The sequence below is a fragment of the Rhizoctonia solani genome, chromosome 3 (genome assembly GCF_016906535.1).
Source record: "Rhizoctonia solani chromosome 3, complete sequence".
In the NCBI taxonomy this organism is placed as follows: Eukaryota; Fungi; Basidiomycota; class Agaricomycetes; order Cantharellales; family Ceratobasidiaceae; genus Rhizoctonia; species Rhizoctonia solani.
This window is the reverse complement of record NC_057372.1, coordinates 3,509,637-3,528,887: the sequence shown is the minus strand read 5'-3', so window position 1 is coordinate 3,528,887 and position 19,251 is coordinate 3,509,637. Positions and strand designations below refer to the sequence as shown.

The 19,251-nt window shown below is 44.0% G+C and overlaps 2 protein-coding genes across 2 annotated transcripts; one reads left to right on the top strand and one right to left on the bottom strand.

Moving 5' to 3' along the window:
* Nucleotides 1–5,545: 5,545 nt before the first annotated feature.
* On the top strand, nucleotides 5,546–8,353 carry RhiXN_03518 (uncharacterized protein; the record flags this gene model as incomplete). Its single annotated transcript, XM_043323335.1, has 10 exons — nucleotides 5,546–5,951; nucleotides 6,005–6,339; nucleotides 6,397–6,672; nucleotides 6,721–6,795; nucleotides 6,848–7,003; nucleotides 7,067–7,306; nucleotides 7,401–7,797; nucleotides 7,871–8,058; nucleotides 8,130–8,156; nucleotides 8,210–8,353. 10 exons carry the CDS (start codon nucleotides 5,546–5,548, stop codon nucleotides 8,351–8,353), a joined length of 2,244 nt encoding a protein of 747 aa, XP_043178831.1.
* A 4,810-nt stretch (nucleotides 8,354–13,163) lies between these two features.
* On the bottom strand, nucleotides 13,164–19,099 carry RhiXN_03517 (uncharacterized protein; the record flags this gene model as incomplete). Its single annotated transcript, XM_043323334.1, has 12 exons — nucleotides 13,164–14,096; nucleotides 14,139–15,151; nucleotides 15,209–16,587; nucleotides 16,645–16,671; nucleotides 16,728–16,790; nucleotides 16,855–17,109; nucleotides 17,180–17,956; nucleotides 18,015–18,089; nucleotides 18,306–18,449; nucleotides 18,516–18,650; nucleotides 18,780–19,007; nucleotides 19,062–19,099. The coding sequence occupies 12 exons, from the start codon at nucleotides 19,097–19,099 to the stop codon at nucleotides 13,164–13,166; spliced, it is 5,067 nt and encodes a 1,688-aa protein (XP_043178830.1).
* Between the last annotated feature and the right edge of the window lie 152 nt (nucleotides 19,100–19,251).

Here is a 19,251-nt window from a genome sequence, read left to right as displayed (position 1 = left end):
AGCGTGCCAGACTCTCCGTTGGATAACAAACCTATCATTGATTGGTTCATGATTAGATTGCAAGTAAATTGTTTATGAGAGGACTTACAATAGCATCTGCTGCAAGCATGCGATCCAAAACATCCCTAGGGTCTTTCTTCATGAAGTGGTTGGCTCCCCAGGCAGACATGCGGACCTCAAATCGCAGACCATAGCTATCAGCTTCAAGCATTACGTCCTGAAAGGCTTTCATTGCTGCAGAAAATTTACTGCGGTTTCCCATGTTCAGAGCCTCAGCAGCTGTGAAGTTTGCGCCAACGGACTTGTTGCGATGACGGTAGGTCAATACCATATCTTTGGGGTAGAACTGAACCTTGGCAACCCCAGAGTCTCTCCTGACATCCGCCCTAGGAAGAGCACGTCCACCACCAACCGCAAAGGAGGAGCAGTACCTGTCAAAATGCGGTGTCTTGTAGCCAGGACGCAAAAGCTCCCGCATTGGTGCATAACGAAACAGCATTGTGCTCCTCTTGAGCTCTTCTGGCAAGGATGGCCGATGAACATTTGCAGTCCAGCCAATGTCAACCACAATGTCATGCGGATTCTGAGCAAACCAGTCAATGAAGCTATAGCTTTGTAGCGCATACTTGAGGGGGTTGTTGTCATCACGCCCGTGAATGTTCATTGTTGCAAGCTTCAGGTTTATTCCACATATATGGAAGAAATAATTCCGATACTTGGCAAGCTCAAGGGTTTTGTTGATGATCTGACGGACCAACGGGAAAACCAAGTTCAACACAACAGGCTCTAAGCGATGTCCAAGGAAAGATCTTGAGCCCCCACCCTGATTGACCTGGCTTGATGCCATCTGGTAAGTGGTTGGAAGAGCTTCAATGGTTTTCTCAACAGCATGTTGCAGATGATATGGCACTTTGTTCCTCAAGATACGGAGTGCTGTCAAAAATGTGTGGTACCAGTCTTCCATTTCGCTTGTCCGAGGCATGTTGCGCCAACGGGTTCCAACCCTGTTAGCACACTCAGGGAAAAAAACCAGTAATCGAAACTGATTATTAGCACCAAATGTCATGATGCAAAAGTTGGGACCTATACTAGCACAGTTAGGTTGGTTGACAAAATATAGAATGTTGGTTTATACTTGCATGTATGCATCTTGATATCCTTGCCCTGCAGGTCAACTGTCAACTCGTTGCTATGCATGAGGGACAGATCCCGATTAGGATACGGGTGGTAACTGCCTGCTTCCAAAATTTCAGGTACGTCAAAGCAAGTGAGGCTCAAAGAGTCCATGTCATATCCACTGAGAAGCCATTCTGGTTCAGGGTGTATAGCATCTTTCTCCCAATCAAGCGACAAGAGCGTGTTGTTATGTTCTCCAGTCATGAGCAACCTATGTGTAGCAGCGTTCTCAGGTCCTCCTAGAGAGTAGACAAGGTTGGTGAGCTCGTCCAGAGAAAGCGAATTAGCTCCATCAAGAAGGGTGTTGAACAATGGGTCAAAGGATGGGTACTGTCCTAAAAGTATGGCCTTGTCAAGTGCTTCAATGGATCGCCCTGAAGTGTGGACAAGAAGTCCTTGTTTATGAGAAGAGCAAGATTGAGCAAGCTCCAAGAAGAAGGGCTCTGATGGTCCAGGGGTAGCCACAGTTGCAGTGTATGAGCGTCGTAGAGGGAACATTTCTATTGGGGAAGGCTCTTGGTTGGAGGCAAGGTGGAATCTTCTACGGGCAACATCAGCCTCATTACACTCCGTCAGGAGTGCTCCCAAGTTGTTTGTGAGCCCAGGCCAGGGAAAGCTGTAGTCAACTTCCAGGTTTCGCAGGGTAGAATCAAAGTAGAAACATAGACCTTGCCTCATAGCTTGAACTTCAACAGTGGCAACTTGCTGATCCAATAGCTTCCCACAGAGGTAGGCCATCATTACCAAAACTATTGACTCTTTGCTGAACGGAGGCGGCAAAATGAGACTATGGGTTTTCTGCTGGACTTTTGAGGTCTGGGAAACCAATGGACGGGTAGGAAGTATCTGGTTTAGAGCCTCTATCAACCGTATCATAAGTTGAGTAAATTGTGCCTTGTCATAATGCATGCAAGGGGCCAGTATCACCTCCACCATGGTTACCTGCCCATGTTCCACTCTGAGTTCCAGAAGCATCCAACTGAGCTTGCCTGGAGAAGGCTCACAGAGCTCATCCATGTTCAGTAAGGCTAGTACAGTGGAAAGTGGTCCCATTTGCTCCCACAGAACCTGTCTCTCAAAAAGTTCGGAAATGTTTCCATTGACACCAGCAGGGCCCCTATGGTCAAGGTCTAGAATTATGGCCACCAGCTTTGGATCCAGATAAAGAATAGAACAATCTGGTGCAGCCATAAGAGAGCTCAGCCAAAGGTGCGTGGTGATGAGTGACAGGCAATCCACATCAACAATAGACTCTCGCAGCTGTTTCCAATAGGCAAGGCGTGCAGTATGCCCATACCTGCGATAACCAAGCATTAAATTGTGGCTCCTTGCAACCAAATCTCTGCCAATATAGAGTATTAGTAATGAGCTTGTATCACCAGGTGAGACAACATCTAACCTCTGTGTAACTCCACTTTGTGAGTTCCTAGTATATTCAATTAGTGCAAGCCTTTGAGGTTGCATTATTCCGTACACTCACCCTGGTTGAGCTGCAGGTTCATTGAAAATATATTCAGGTGCAACTGATGGTGTGGTACTCTGATACCTCCTGTTGATTATACACTTACTTCTCACTGACACTTGTTAATGTTAAAGACCACGCACAGTTGATCCGGGTATCTCAGATAGTACTGCTGCTGCCCAATTACTTCCAATGCCGCTCTTTGTTCAACCCAAATTTCCGTCCTAGAGAAAGTAAGCATTAGCACTCTTATGAGGAGGCCAAAAAATCTGGACATGCCATCTCCCAATTTCCTCTATTGGTACTGCAGGGATGTTGTCCTCTTTGTCCTGCAAATCTTCCCAATAATCTTCAAACTGATTGTTTGTTGGTGGGTATTCAAATAGAAAGGGATCCCTGTGGTAAATAAGCCTTAGAGTTTACATGAAATCAAGTGCACATAGCTTGCTTACCCATGTAGATAAATGCGCTCTGGTACGACCTCCTCCTTTCCATAGATTGCCTTGAATGAAAGACTGCCATTTATTCGTTGTCCAAGTAAGGCATGAATCTGTGACTGAACCCTCTGATACTCCCATCGTGGTGCAACAGGGAGACCAGCTTCCAAGCTTTGAGAATCAAATGGCATGTCATAAACCACGCTTGAGATCAGCTGGCAAAAAAGCATATCAAGCTCTATCTCAGAAAGCAGATGGAAATCCTCAGGCCACTTTGTATCCCGGAGTGCTAATTGACGTATCTGACAATCAGTGGGAAGATTTTTTTTTACCAACTCCTCAACATAATTGTCCGTGTACAATGATAGTACAGATGAGGACGCTTGTGCACGATTACCAGAGTATGTCAGTTCCATATCAAAGGTATGGCCATCCACCAGTTCGCAAGTTCCCCATACCAGTAACGCCAGCTTTTCCTCCTTACCAGTACCCTCCAGGTCATAAGTGATATCCATGAGTCCCAGGATGTGTGTTGGAGGTGGTTGGTGGAAAGCAAAGACACGTTTCCAGTACAATTCATCATCAGGATCTTCCACCATGAACAGAATTGTCCGAGAGGGGTCCAAAGGGCGGTACAAAGAGTGCATGAGGCAGGTAACATAAACCTCATAAAAAAGGTCAAAATTAGGTTCAAATATCAGCTTGCCTATAGTGCTTGCTTCAGAGCTGTCTGAGAGATCAGAAGCCTGCCCCAGGAGATAAAATAGTTGCCGGAGATGAACCTCCTTGTTGGATTGTACACTGCAACATAAATAACACTTTAGCACTGTTTGGTTGAAATCTGGTGGAACAATGGACAAACTCTTGCTGCTCTTGCACTTCATCTCCTTTGGCAACTTCATGGGGGGACGTGTTTCTTGCTGGTTGGTTCCCTTGCATAGGGACATGGAAGTCAACAGATGAAAGACAAGACAAAGGAGTACTGCTTCTGCGGGAAAGAGGGCTTCTGCGGGAAAGAGGGCTTCTGCCAGTAGAAGATGAGGCTGGTAAAGAAGTCTTTGATGGCGGTAGGCTGTTTGACACAGAACAACGAGCTTCCCTACGCTGCTGCAAACTTGCAGTAAATCAGTTGGTGGTTGCAATCATGACATATTAGAGCAATAGCAATAACTTACTAGTGCCATACAGGAGACCCAGGTGGGGGTCTGGCCTTCCTGGAGGAGTGGGAGGGCGTTGGTGTTTGGTTGTTGGCAGGGGTAGGGGGGGTTGTGTACAATGGATGTGGTATGTGCCTGAATAGGTGGTTGCCAACAAAAATGTATGTTAATGGGCCAACAAGGCATAAATGTAATGTGTAACTGATGCAGTGCCACTGTCATACATCTCTTGAGAATCAATTGATGATTCTTGTCTGAGCCGTTTCATTGGAGTTATAGGATCCAATGATGTTGATGCTCGCTTATGAGAAGATTCAACCATTGACTGTCCTTCACTATTAGCACTAAGAAGATTCAATCATTGGTATGCATAGTATACCCCACAGGAAGATTGCAGTTATGCATTGCATGAAGAATATTGTAAGTGCATCAATCCCCACAGTGGTTGGTTTGAGATACACATACAGGTTGAGAGAGAAATTTTGCACCAATACTTGTGGTGATGTTGACAATGACCGTGATGGTTGTGACCTGTCAACTCTAGACGCCAGGTTCAAAGTAGAAAAGCAATCTGGACCAGAGCCAGAGCTGGGGCTAACAAAGCTCTGAAAACAATCCCTGCCATGGGATGAACAACGGGATGGCGGGTTATTAGAGCTATTGACATTATGTTGGTTTAATGGACTGTGCAAGGCTGTATTAGGGCTTTGGAGCGTGCCCCAGGTACTAAGAGGATAGCCTCAGTTTGACAGCCTATAAGGAAGAGTAGCCACTTACATGTCTGCCACCTCAAGTACCTGCCTTCTGGATGTTGCACTGCCCTGTGATTCATACGACTTCAAGGAGCCAAAGGTGCTAGATGGAATCTTAATGTAAGAGCAATATATACAATCATAGTTGAGCTCAGTTTCTTACATGTTGCTGGCTTCTGAGCCATGGGGGCTTGGGTTTGGGTTGGAAGGGGTCATTCTGTTAATTGAAAAGCGGTTGAATGTAGCAGCCAAGGGGTTAGTTGATGAGACAGGTTTTGGAAGGGACTTAAATAGATTGATTGAGTGATTAATGCCTATACTAGGCCTTTATTATTCTCATTTGCTCCTCAATAACCAATTTGGAGTGACATTGAACCAGAGCATAAGAGGTTATATGAGACAACTTAGCCTTTTTGGGTGAGATTAGTACGTTTTCTAATTAGCACTCTATTGTCAAGGAAACCAAAGGATCTTTATGAAGGCATCAAGACAAGCTGATGCTGAGCCCAATCAACTTACCCTCCATTAAGCTTGTTTCTGATTCGAGTCCAAAGCTCAACCATGCCTGCACCATCTACATCCAACAAGAATGCATTGGAGCTAGCTGCTGCCAACTTACGAAAGGCCACTATGATTGGAACATTCACAGTCTTATTGGAGCAGACTCAGAACCATCCTGACCAACGAGCACTTGATCAGTCCTGGGTTGATACACTTGTTGAGCGTATAGGTACTCCTGAAATTCTCAATCAAGCACTACACCCCATCAGTGTGATTCTAGAAAACGATGCATACAATCAGACATTAGAAGCTCTTTTGGAGGAGCAGGGTGTCAACTCCACTCCCAAGCTTCCCCAAGAACTGAGTGTACTAGTCTTTGCCGGCCAACATTGCCTTGCAATGCTCTCTCAGCTTGACCTTGGAGGACAGGAGAACATGTGGTGGCATGCTCATGTTTACAAGCAGGGTGAGTGAACAACAAAACTTTTTAAGGCAGATATAGGTTAATTTGCAGTAAAGAATTAGAAAGGGACCACCCAGCCGAATTTCTGACTATGATGCATGAATCAAACAGTCCTCAGTTGATGAAACGCTGCAGTGACCTTGAGCTATTCTGTGCAGTCCGGAAGCTGAAGAAGCTTCTGAAGAGCGGTACCATCAATGAACAAACCTTTTTACAGAACCGTCGCATGCTTCTTGGGGGACTGGATGATAGAACAAATAGGGCTATCTGCAATCTCACTCGAAATGATGAGCTTATGGATGCAATTTCAGATTCCTTGTCTTGTGTACATATTGCAGGTGCATTCTCAGCAGGGTCATGGATGAGATTGACAACTGGTCGCCTGTACATGGTATGTAGGAGAGGAGTATTGGAGTGTATAAAGGACAAGACTCACAAGAGTTTTTAGGTAGCTTCAGGCCTTGTTCAAGAGATGTTGGCCCAAGTGGACCTGCTAACCAAGGGGATGAGCGATGTTCCCAAGGATGCTATAAGCCTTCCACCTCGGTCTTGCCAACTATCCAAAATCCAAGCAACCAAGGCTGGTAAGAGGAAGTTGGCCCATGCATGGGATGCATTACCAGGTGGACACAAACAGGCTCTACAAAGAGCAAGTACCCGTCCAACCAGCTTTGTCAGCCACCTGAACCCCCGGAAGGAAGACCCATGGACATTCCCGGATATGGTGAGTCAATTGCATTTGTACTTGGCTCTGATTAAGCCAATGATTCAGGTGCTTTTACCATCCTGTCTTGGATCAAAGATAATTGAGGAAGAGCTAAGGCTGACACAGGTAGTAATTACTCATGTGAGGGTTCAACCTGAGCTCATTAATTGGATTGCTAACTTAAAAAATGTAGATTGTCAACATGATCACAACAGAAGAGGAGTTCAGTCAGCATACAAAAAGTTCAGAAACCATGGAGAGTCCGGTTGATCACCCAGCAGGAGTGATAGCACATTTCCTCATGGAGAAGCATGGGAATGAGGCCAATGCCCAAGGTTATGAGTACAAGGTTAGTGGTAGATTTGTAAACATGAGCTTGTATGAGATTGACTTAGAGACACTGTATGACTAGATTATACAGAGAGTTTGGTTGAACAGGGCTATTCTGTACAAGGACCTCCAAGATCATAAAGTCCTTGCAATTGAAGACGCAGCACAAGACAAGTACCAAAAATTGATTGACAAAAGTCAGGCTTGGTGGACTGCCATGAGACTATTCAAGGTTAAACATCTCAGAACAAAGTTTGACTTGCTGGTACCAAAGGTGTTTGGAGGGAATTGTGAACAAAGCACAGTTGATGATGTAGCCCAGGTGAGAAATTGAAGATTTTATATTGTTATTGTTGCAATCAGCAATGACTGATTGTAGAACTGCTGAAACATGATGCTGATATACCAATGCCAAGCAGTCAAGGTCAAGTCAAAGGCCCAAGCATCCAGTGGATGCAAGCTTTGACAACCACCCTTTGAAGCGGCAACGGCTCTCAACTAATAGGAGTCCAAGTACAGATGGGCCAGCTACTACTACAGAAGAGACCCAGGAGAGTGCTACAGCCAACAATCATGAAGCTATGGACATAGATAGCCCTCATGATTGTAGAACAGGAAGCACCAACAATGAGGATGAGGAGGGCAGTGAGCAAACAGATGGGGGGGTTGGGGCTCAGGGTGGGAAAAAGGGCAAGGGCAAGGGCAAGGGCAAGGGCAAGGATGGTAGGGAGGATGTGAATGAAGGTGATCACCTTGATGACAAGGACAATGATGACAATGATGATGATGATGATGATAACAACAACAACATTGGTGAGCAGATCTGCTTTTGATCAATTGATTAATAAACATTATTTGTGGCTGACTGGATGTGTTTCTTGATTAGCATCAGTTGAGCTGCGAAGGGGTGGGGATAGACGACTGGGTCAAGCCCTTGCCCAAATTACATCAACTGCAGAGGTGATGACAAGGGAAGAAAGCAGAGCAATGACTGAGCTGCTGGGTCAAATCATGGCTAGTCGTAGGGATGGGGATATGGCGCACCTTGTCAATGCATTGGTGGCAAAAGGGAAGGTAAGTATGATGAGTAGAACTAGGTATTGCTGGACTAACAAGAGTAATAATAACAACAACAACTATAAAAGCGTGTACTGCTGAAGCAGAGAAAGCAGGTGTGTTTTCAGATGAATTCATTTTAGATTGATAGCTTATATGGACATTCCAGCAAGAGCACAACTTTGAATCACCTGATGAGGATGAGGAAAGGGACGCACAGGATGAAGCATCAAGCCCATTGGGCAACTCAGATGTTGAGGGAGTTGGGGAAGTTGAGGATTATGGCCCCCAAGGAGAAGAGGAATTAGAGTAAACATTTGATTGAGGAGGGGTTGGTTGGTTGATATTTTCCTGAACAAATGCTGTATCAGTATATCATCACTTCCTATTGCACTTCCATACACATGTACTGTTAATTATTGTTTATCCAGGCAAAATATTCAGTCCTCCCAGCACTCAATTTAGATGGTATTTTCAAAGTAAATAACCAGTCTTGTATGAGTAATGCATATATATACTGTATCTCATATTATACTTGGTCTTGTCTCTATTTGTATTGCATAGTTTACTCCTGCACTTACATCTCATTCAATAATGTGTATAACATACATATATGCTCAATGAATCATCAGCATTGGTTACACTGTATTCAGTACTATGACAGCTGCATCCAGAGCCTACCATGTAAATAAGCAACATACATACAAGTATATACATCTAAGATATACTTCAACAGGTATTGTGACATTGTTGATATCTGAGGGCACAATTACAAAACCAAGGTCTGCTTTTGATGTTTTCTTAGAACATGAATTATGAGTTTGGTGATGGTTTTGGTGATGGTTACACATTTATGCTTACAGGGTTGCATTTCTAATTTTTCTCACTTGTAGATTTCTGGTCTATAACTCACATAATGCAGGTAATGCAGGTGTGCTCCAAGTCAGGTGTGCTCCAAGTTGTACCACTCCACTATTGTTTCCATATGTCATGTATTACTGGTGCATTGAACAATAATAGTTTAAAGTACATTCCTGTAACAAAGGCTGTAATGTAGTCATCATTACAGGACTTGAGATCAGTGTAATATGAATAGCATGAGCAAGCAGTATACAAGATTTAAAGAATAAAAATGGAAGTGAAGTAGTAGTTGACAGGTGGGTGACTGGTCCTCAGGGCCCACAGTGAGCAAGCACATTGCTATATCTCAGGCAATACCAAAGCTATGAGTACAGGACTTGATGTCAGTGGGATCTATATGACATGCACAGGCAGCACACACAGTATGAAGAAAAAGTAAGAAAGTCAAGGTGACCGGTCGCCGACCGGTCCTCAGGGTCCACAGTGAGCAGACCCATTGCTATATCTCAGGCAATACTGAGGATATGAGTACAGGGCTTGAAGCCATTGGGGTCTATATAACATGTACAGGCAGCACACACAGTATGAAGAAAAAGTGAGAAAGTCAAGGTGACCGGTTGCCGACCGGTCCTCAGGGTCCACAGTGAGCAGACCCATTGCTATATCTCAGGCAATACTGAAGATATGAATACAGGGCTTGAAGCCATTGGGATCTATATGACATGCACAGGCAGCACACACAGTATGAAGAAAAATTAAGAAAGTCAAGGTGACCGGTTGCCGACCGGTCCTCAGGGTCCACAGTGAGCAGACCCATTGCTATATCTCAGGCAATACTGAGGATATGAGTACAGGGCTTGAAGCCATTGGGATCTATATGACATGCACAGGCAGCACACACAGTAAGAAGAAAAAGTAAGAAAGTCAAGGTGACCGGTCGCCGACCGGTCCTCAGGGTCCACAGTGAGCAGACCCATTGCTATATCTCAGGCAATACTGAGGATATGAGTACAGGGCTTGAAGCCATTGGGGTTCTATATAACATGTACAGGCAGCACACACAGTATGAAGAAAAAGTAAGAAAGTCAAGGTGACCGGTCGCCGACCGGTCCTCAGGGTCCACAGTGAGCAGACCCATTGCTATATCTCAGGCAATACCAAAGCTATGAGTACAGGACTTGATGTCAGTGGGATCTATATGACATGCACAGGCAGCACACACAGTAAGAAGAAAAAGTGAGAAAGTCAAGGTGACCGGTCGCCGACCGGTCCTCAGGGTCCACAGTGAGCAGACCCATTGCTATATCTCAGGCAATACTGAAGATATGAATACAGGGCTTGAAGCCATTGGGATCTATATGACATGCACAGGCAGCACACACAGTATGAAGAAAAAGTAAGAAAGTCAAGGTGACCGGTCGCCGACCGGTCCTCAGGGTCCACAGTGAGCAGACCCATTGCTATATCTCAGGCAATACTGAGGATATGAGTACAGGGCTTGAAGCCATTGGGGTCTATATAACATGTACAGGCAGCACACACAGTATGAAGAAAAAGTAAGAAAGTCAAGGTGACCGGTCGCTGACCGGTCCTCAGGGTCCACAGTGAGCAGACCCATTGCTATATCTCAGGCAATACTGAAGATATGAATACAGGACTTGATGTCAGTGGGATCTATATGACATGCACAGGCAGCACACACAGTAAGAAGAAAAAGTAAGAAAGTCAAGGTGACCGGTTGCCAACCGGTCCTCAGGGTCCACAGTGAGCAGACCCATTGCTATATCTCAGGCAATACCAAAGCTATGAGTACAGGACTTGATGTCAGTGGGATCTATATGACATGCACAGGCAGCACACACAGTAAGAAGAAAAAGTGAGAAAGTCAAGGTGACTGGTTGCCAACCAGTCCTCAGGGTCCACAGTGAACAGACTCATTGTTTCTATCTCAGGCAATACTGAAGCTGTGCATATGGAGCTTGATGGCAATGGGGTTTCTATATTGCATGGAGAAGTGGTACACACATTATGAAGGAAAAAGATGGGGGTTTCAACTGACCAGTAGTTTGCTGACCAGTCCTCAATGCTGCCATCATGAATCTCTCAAAAATCAATTATTTTTCACCTCAACAGAATTGCACCAAAACTTGACAGTAGGTGTACAGGGTGTAGTAGACTGCACTGACAAAGTTCTATGCAATTTGGATCACAGGAAAAAGCAGTATCTTGGTTCTTCTCCAAAATTCAGGTGCTTTTTCATACTATAACTACTATTCCGCCATATTTTTGAGTGTTTTGGGCCATGGCCTTGACCAGCTTAAAGGTGCCCTGTCATGACCTTCATTGGCATGACATAATTTTCTACTATTTTCTACCTTTTTTCCGAGACAGTTTCCTTTTTTGGTATATATTTATGACTCATCAAGATCACATGACATATTTGATATACAATGTGAAATTGTAAATGACTCACTATTTAGTACTGTTGTTTTTGATGTGGCTCTCCTCATGTATATAAGCCAGGTCAAGTTGCCGCTAAAAAGCAAGACTTGACCTCTTTGTCAATTCATCCTAAGCTTACCCTTATCCATTGCCCAGGCCCCTAGTTGGCCATAAGTGCACCTTACTACAAACCCTTAACCCAGGCCTAGTTGCCCTCTACCCATACCATACCCCTTGGGCCTTTGTCGCCCCTCTTTGTCTCATAGTCCATTGGTGATAGGGCCACGGACTTTAAGCCCACTTGTATCATAGGTCCGAGCTTAGTTGTGACATGCCTGGTGTTTTCAATGCGGTTCCAGCTATGATAAAAAGATCAACCTTGGTGTCAAAGCCCAAATCCCATCCTTTATTCTCCCAACTGATATCTTCCGTCTGCTGATTGAACAAGACATCAGGCACTAAATATCCTACAGGTCAAGGTCGTTTATTGAGCGCGGCCGCATTCCTTGCTGAAAGTTCTGTAAGGTTAGAAACCAAAACTCTCTCATGTATCCTACTCCTACCTATTTCTATGCAATTACCACACTTTACCAACCCCAATGCAGCCAGCTCATGGTCCAAGTCCTGTATTGGGCGTGTGCAAGCTTGAGAACAGGTCGGGCACCTTAGGCGTTGGTTTGATCCGTGTATCTCATACACCTTCCCAGCCATGCCACAATCATCCCGTAACTGAAGGCCGTCAAAGTTTTGTGTGTAGCAACGGCGCAGAAGACCCTGCCTATTGAGAGAGGCAACCCATTGCTGGAATTTTGGTATAATAGCCTTGCAACTTTTCAAACAAATTTTTGTCATTTCTTGGTTGATTATTGTCAGTTTCTTGCTATCCTGCAGGCTTGAAACATCAAACAACTGATCTCCCTTTATCTTGATACCATCAAACAAATAAACCTGTGCATAAAGACCATCTGGAGATCTGAAATCCTACAAGATGAAGCATTGAGCAAATGCAGAAGTGCTGTGGACATATGGTCCATTTTTTCCTGGAAAGAAGCTCACAGGTATGCCTGCTGATGTTGACACACCAGCACCACAAAAAAGAGATATGGTACAGCTTAGCTGCAAGATTCTGCTGATTTCTAGGTGAAAACCATTAACTTGGTCTTTTGAGATTGTAGGAATGACCATTATTGACATGATTATAATCTGAACTTGTTTTGCTGGCAAGGCAAGGGATGTTGCGGTTTAGTTTAAGTTTTGAATATGAAATGGGCTGATTGGCAAGTTTTCCAAATTATTCAAAACATAGAGCTTGGTGCCACCAAGTATAATTTTTGCTCAGTACAAGATCTTTAATGCTCCACTAAGTTATCAATCAATAATTGAAAACTCATTTAAGAATTCTATAATACAGACCCAACATGAATGAAATACCTGCATTTGTATGCATAATACTGCAGGAATGGATTGATTAACACATTATTTACCTTTGCTGAATGTTTTACACAACAGCTTTTTGCTCTTCCCCACAGCACTGATATTAATATAGTTCAAGCTTTTATCACTGATTGGTTACCAGCTTCAAAGTATGCTGTAAAGAGGTGGCGTGGAAAAACATGTAAATTCCTCTTAGCTTCCATGATGGTGTAAGGGTGATGTATTTTAAGTGCACTTGAAACTGGGTTTGGACTTTCAATGAGTGCAATATCTAATAACAATAGCCTTGAAGAGAAAGGTTTCAGTGTCATTAAACAACATAAACATGACATTCAACAGAAGAGTAAACAGGAAGCAAAACAATAAATATATCAAAAGGCGGAAAATTACAAAGGACAAATGCAATACATGCGATGGCCTCCTGGCCCAACTTCAAAGGCCAATACTTTATGAGACTGCATATGAGGAAGGTAATCCCAATCCTGCATAATTAAAATGCAAATTCTTCTTCTCAGCCCCGTAGAGTAAGCTGACCGTATCTTGACAGGCTTTGTCTGAACGTGGTCCCTGATTCTTTGCAAGAAGTCTTTGTTGTACGTTCCCCATTGACCTCCCGTTGCAGTGGATTCCCAATTTTGCGGAAACAGCCAATCAAGAGAGTCGCTGAACTTCAAGGGAACAGACTTTGTAGTTGTCATCACATCAACAATCTGGGTCCAGTGTTGCTTCTTGAACGCGCATTTCCGGAGTTTGCTTGCTCTCCCATGATCAATCAAGCAATCTTGAGGAAATAAACTCCAGAGAACATGAGGTAGAGCATTGTTGATAAGGTTCTTAACAAACCAATCTGACTCAATAGGCCATATGGAATTTGGACCTTTGCCATTTCTTGGAGATGGAGGTGGTGATTGAAGTAATGCAGGCCCAGAGGTAATGCGGGGGACTGATGTTGTGCCTTTCCTGGGTTTAATTGGTACAATGAGCTTGGATAGCTCAATGATCCTAAAGGTGTTTGGGTTGACAACATAGGACACTTGTAGCCCATTGGGGTCCAGAGCCTCAGAGCGTAAGAAAGGAAATCCTTGGTTTTTGGCTGTTTCAGTAAGCTGTAAATTGTCCACCATTTGTTTTGTAGCACTCTGCTCATCAGGGCGCTTGACTAGACTTCTCAGCCAATAAGCAAGAACTGAAGTGAGCAACACCACCTCAGGTGAGCGCCGGGAAACTGTGGATAGCTGACGCTGCCGTTGGATAATTGAAGACCAGCCTTTGCTTAGCATAGCCTTGAAACGTGCAAGACTCTCAGTTGGATAGCAAATCTATCATCACCCAGTCAGTTTATAGTAAAGTGATGAATCAACACATGAATGATGACTTGCAATAGCTTCCGCTGCTAGCATTTGATCCAAAATGTCCCAAGGATCCCTCTTCATGAACTGGTTGGCTCCCCATGCAGATAGGCGCACTTCAAAACGCAGCCCGTAAGTGTTGGCTTCCAGCATAACATCTTGAAAGGCCTTCATTGCAGAGGAAAATTTGGTCTGGTTTCCTACACCCAGTGCCTCAGAAACTGTAAAGTTAGCCCCAACAGATTTGTTGCAATGACGGTACGTCAAAACCATATCTTTGGGATAGAATTGAACCTTGGAGACACCTGAATCTTGCTTGATAGCAGCATAAGGCAGCGCACGTCCACCGCCCACAGAAAATGAAGTGCAGTACCTATCAAAGTGCGGTGTCTTGTAGGCTGGACGCAGAAGCTCTTGCATAGCCGCATAACGGAATAGCATGGTGCTTCTTTTCAACTCTTCCGGCATAGATGGTCGATGCACATTGGTAGTCCAGCCAATATTGGCCACAATGTCGTGCGGATTTTGAGCAAACCAATCAATAAAGCCATAACTTCGCAGGGCATATTTGAGGGGATCATCATCATCACGCCCATGTATGTTCATGGTTGCCAGCTTCAGGTTGATACCACAGATATGGAAGAAGTAATTGCAATATTTGGCAAGCTGAAGTGTATTGTCAATAATTTGACGAACCATAGGGAAAACCAAGTTTAAAATAACAGGTTCCAAACGGTGCCCAAGAAAGGATTGTGTTCCTCCACCCTGATTAACCTGATTGGAGGCCATGTTATAAGTAGATGGAAGGGCCTCAATGGTCTTCTCCACAACATGCTGCAGATGATATGGGACTTGACTTCTTAGGAAACGGAGTGCTGTCAAGAATGTGTGATACCAGTCCTCCATTTCACTGATCCTTGGTAAGTTGCGCCAATGTGTCCCAACCCTTTTGGTGCAGTTTGGGAAAAATACTAATAACCTGAACTGATTGTTGGCACCAAACGTCATGATGCAAAAGTTGGGGCCTATAAGAACATGTTTATGTTGGAGCTGGTGAGCCATCAATCTTAAAATGTACTTACATGTATGCATCTTGACTGGCTTGCCTTGAATCTTCACTGTCAATTCATTGTTGTAAATCAAGGATAAATCTTGGTTGGGGTAAGGGTGGTAGCTCCCAGCTTCCAGGATTTCTGGTACTTTGGAGCAAGTGAGGGTCAAGGAGTCAAGGTCATATCCTGTAAGAAGCCACTCAGGCTGAGGGTATATGGCATTCTTCTCCCAACCAAGAACTAAGCTCTGGTCTTCATGTTCTCCAGTCATTAGGAGATTATGAGTGGAAGGGTCTTCAGGTCCTCCAAGGGAATAGACAAGTTCTGTTAACTCTTCTGGAGAGATGGTATTGGGTCCATCAAGAGTGGTGCTGAACAAAGGATTGAAGGATGGGTACTGCCCCAACAGGATGGCTTTGTCCAATGCATCAATGGAACGACCTGACGTGTGCATGAGAATTCCTTCAGCATGGGAAGAATGAGATTGAGCAAGTTCAAGAAAGAAAGGTTCAGATGGCCCTGGAGTGGCTACGGTAGCAGCATAAGAGCGCCTGCGAGAAAACATTTCAATTGGAGATGGCTCTTGGTTGTGAGCCAAGTGGAACCGTTTGCGTGCAACATCAGTCTGGTTATACTCAGTCAAAAGCATTCCAACTTCATCAGTGAGACCAGGCCAGGGAAAGCTATAATCCACCTCTGGGTTTCGAAGCGCCAAGTCAAAGTAGAAACATAGGCCTTGCCTCATGGTTTGTACATCCACAGTAGCTACTTCTTGATTGAGCATCTTGCCACACAAATAGGCAATCATCACCAAGAGAATAGATTCTTTGTTGAATGGAGGAGGCAAAATGAGACTGTGAGTCCGTTGTTTGACTTTTGAGGTCCTAGTTATCAGTGGCCGTGCAGGAAGGATCTTGTTCAATGCCTCTATCAGATGTAAAAGCAGTTGAGTGAACTGTGGCTTGTTAAAGTTGGTGCATGGGGCCAAAACCACATCCACTGTTGTAACACGCCCTTTCTCTACTTCCAGCTCAAGAAGTGTCCAACTGAGTTTGCCTGGAGAAGGTTCACACAAATCATCCAACTTGAGAATGGCCAAAATACGGGCAAGTGGTCCCATCCAATCCCAAAGATCTTGCCTACCAAAAAGTTCAGGGATGTTTCCATCAAGTTCAGATGGGTTGTTCCAGTAGAGCTCAAGGATTGTGGTGACCAGGTTTGGATCCAGATAGAAAATACAACAATCTGGTGCAGCCATCAAGGAGCTTAACCAGAGGTTTGTGGTCACAAATGAGATACAATCCATATCTGGGGTGGACTCTTGTAGTTGCTTCCAATACACAAGGCGTGCAGTGTGCCTGTACTTGCAATGAGCTAGCATGCAATCATGAGTCTTGGCAATCAAATCCCTAGCAGATATGTGTATCAGCATTGAATAGCACACTTGATACAAACACTCCAAAAACCTTTGCATAACAACACTTCTGTTTGGACTGGAATTACTATCTGTGAGAATTAAGCCAGAATGCTGCATGGTGCACAAACATACCCTGGCTCTACTACATGGACTGAGAACTCAGAAGCAATTGATGGTGTGGCAGTTTGATACCTTCTGTGTATTTTGAAATTATGTTCTTGTTAGTGGGTACCCTTGAGTTGAAGCAGAATTCACATACAACTTGTCGGAGAACATTAAGTAGTAGTGCTGCTGTCCTGTTGCTTCTAAAGCAGCTTTTTGTTCAATCCAGGCTTCAGTTCTAAGAAGAGTAAAATTAGTAAAATTAGTTTTCTTGGATGAATTGAGGGAGTCATGCCGTGTGAATATGTCCTCCATTGGTACGCTTGGAACTTCCTCTACTTCCTCTTGCTCCTCAAACCCATACCCTTCCAGCGTGTCATGCATTGGCAAAATCTCAGCTTCAAACGGGTAGCTGTTGATTTTTATTATGTGTTAAAATTCACTACCAGTTTCTTTAGGCTAAGTAAATGGAAGCTGCTCACCTGTGAAGATAAATGCGCTCTGGTACAAAGTCATTCTCACTGACAAGGGCCTTGTAGCTAAGACTGCCATCCACTTGTTGACCAAGCAGGGTTTGAATCTGTGCTTGTGTCATCTCATATGGCCATCTTGGCATCAGTGGCGGACCATCTGCTAAAATCTGAGGATGAAATGGCATGTCATACACCACTGCAGAGATAATCTGGCAAAATACCATATCAAGCTCTATCTCAGAGAATGTATGATAGTCCTCAGACCACTTTGCACCCCAGAGAACCCTTTGGCCCATGTTGTAACCACATGGCAGGTTATTTTCCACAACAGTCCACACCCAGTTGTTTACTTCCTCCACAAAAGTACTTGATGGGATCCTTGCACAATTGTCATAGTATGTTAGTTCAATGTCCAGGGTCAGATCATCCACTAGTTCACATGTTCCCCAGACCAAGAGTACTGTTTCTTCAATATCATCAGGTTGGAGTAATATGGAGCAGAGTCCAATCAAATGGGTTGGAGGGGGTTGACCTGATGTTGTGATTGTTCCCCAGTACGACCAATCAACTGGTGTAGGTTCAAGGATCATGATTGTTTGGGAGGTGTCAAAAGGTCGATAGATAGCATGCATCAAACATGTAGCATAGACCTGGAGATATAAGGTGTAATCAGGGTCTAAAAGCAACCCATCTACTGTGACACCTCCAGAACTTTCTGAAAGATCAGGAACACCAGAAAGTAAGTTTTGAAGTTGGAGCAGATGAATATCCTTGTTACAAAGAATACTGCAATAAAAATGATTTGGAAGTCCATCCATGTGATAAATGTGAAATTTTCACTAACTTAGGTTGCTTATGGACTTTGGCTCTCCCAGTCTCCCAACGTGTTTCAGTAGTGCTCACCCTCTCACCAAAAGGACTATCATGGAAATTGATTGATGATAGCTGAGATAAAGGGGTACTACTTCTTTGAGATATATGGCTTCTGTCAGTTGAAGATGAGGCTTGTAAAGCACTCCTTAATGGTGATGGGTCATTTGATATTGACCGGCGGGCTGCCTTTTGCTGCTGCATACTTCTAGGTTGTAAGTATTTGTTGTTCCATGTACGTCAGTTTGTAATGAAAGTCACGTACTAATTCCAGACAGGAGATCCAGGCGGTGGTCTAGCACATTTAGAGGACCTGGAGGGTGTCACATATTGGTTACTGCTAGGAGTTGGAGGCTGAGTGTGTAACGGGGTCTGAATAGCCTCAGAATGACTATCACCAGTGGTGGATCTAAAGAATAAGAAACAATATTTATAAGCCCATTGAACCAAATGCAATGTAATTGGTTCAACTGACACTGCTGTTTGAAGTTGATTATCCCCTGGAGGGGGGAGATCAAATGATTCCTGTTGGGGCCGCTTTGCTGGGGTGACAGAATGTGCAGGAGGCACTGTTTGATTCTGAGTAGGCTGCACCAAGCGCCGCAGTTCCCTATCACTAAGAATCATCAGCACAAATACTAGATGTCAAAGAGGTTTTACAGCAACAACAACAGCACTATCTATGTATAACATTTCAAGTGTATTGATGAGCTTGGTGGTCAATTTCAGATACACATACTTTGTATGGTTGGATTGCTGCAATATCTGCAGTGGAAATGGTGACATGGCTTGAGCCATGGATACTGAAGGAGAGCAAGAGGTAGGATTAGAACCACCAATGCTAATCCGCATTGAGTTATTGGTATATTCATTACCTGATACACTTTGTGGACGTTGCTGTTGCTGAATGTTGGGCACAAGCACTGAAGCTGTGCTGTTGTCAGGGCTTTGAAGTGTGCCCCATGTGCTGACAGAATGATATCTCAGTTTTAGAAAATGAGATAGGAGAATGTAAACTTACATGTCTGGTGCTCCAATAGTTTGTGTATGGGATACCATGCTGCTAGGTGATTCATAGGATTTCAAGGAGCCAAAAGTTCTAGAAGAATAATGAGGTGTAAATGTACAAGAAATGAGAACAAATGTAAAGATAGGAATAATGAAGATGAGACAAAGGTAAAAAGGCTGGGACATGGAGTGTTCTTACATAT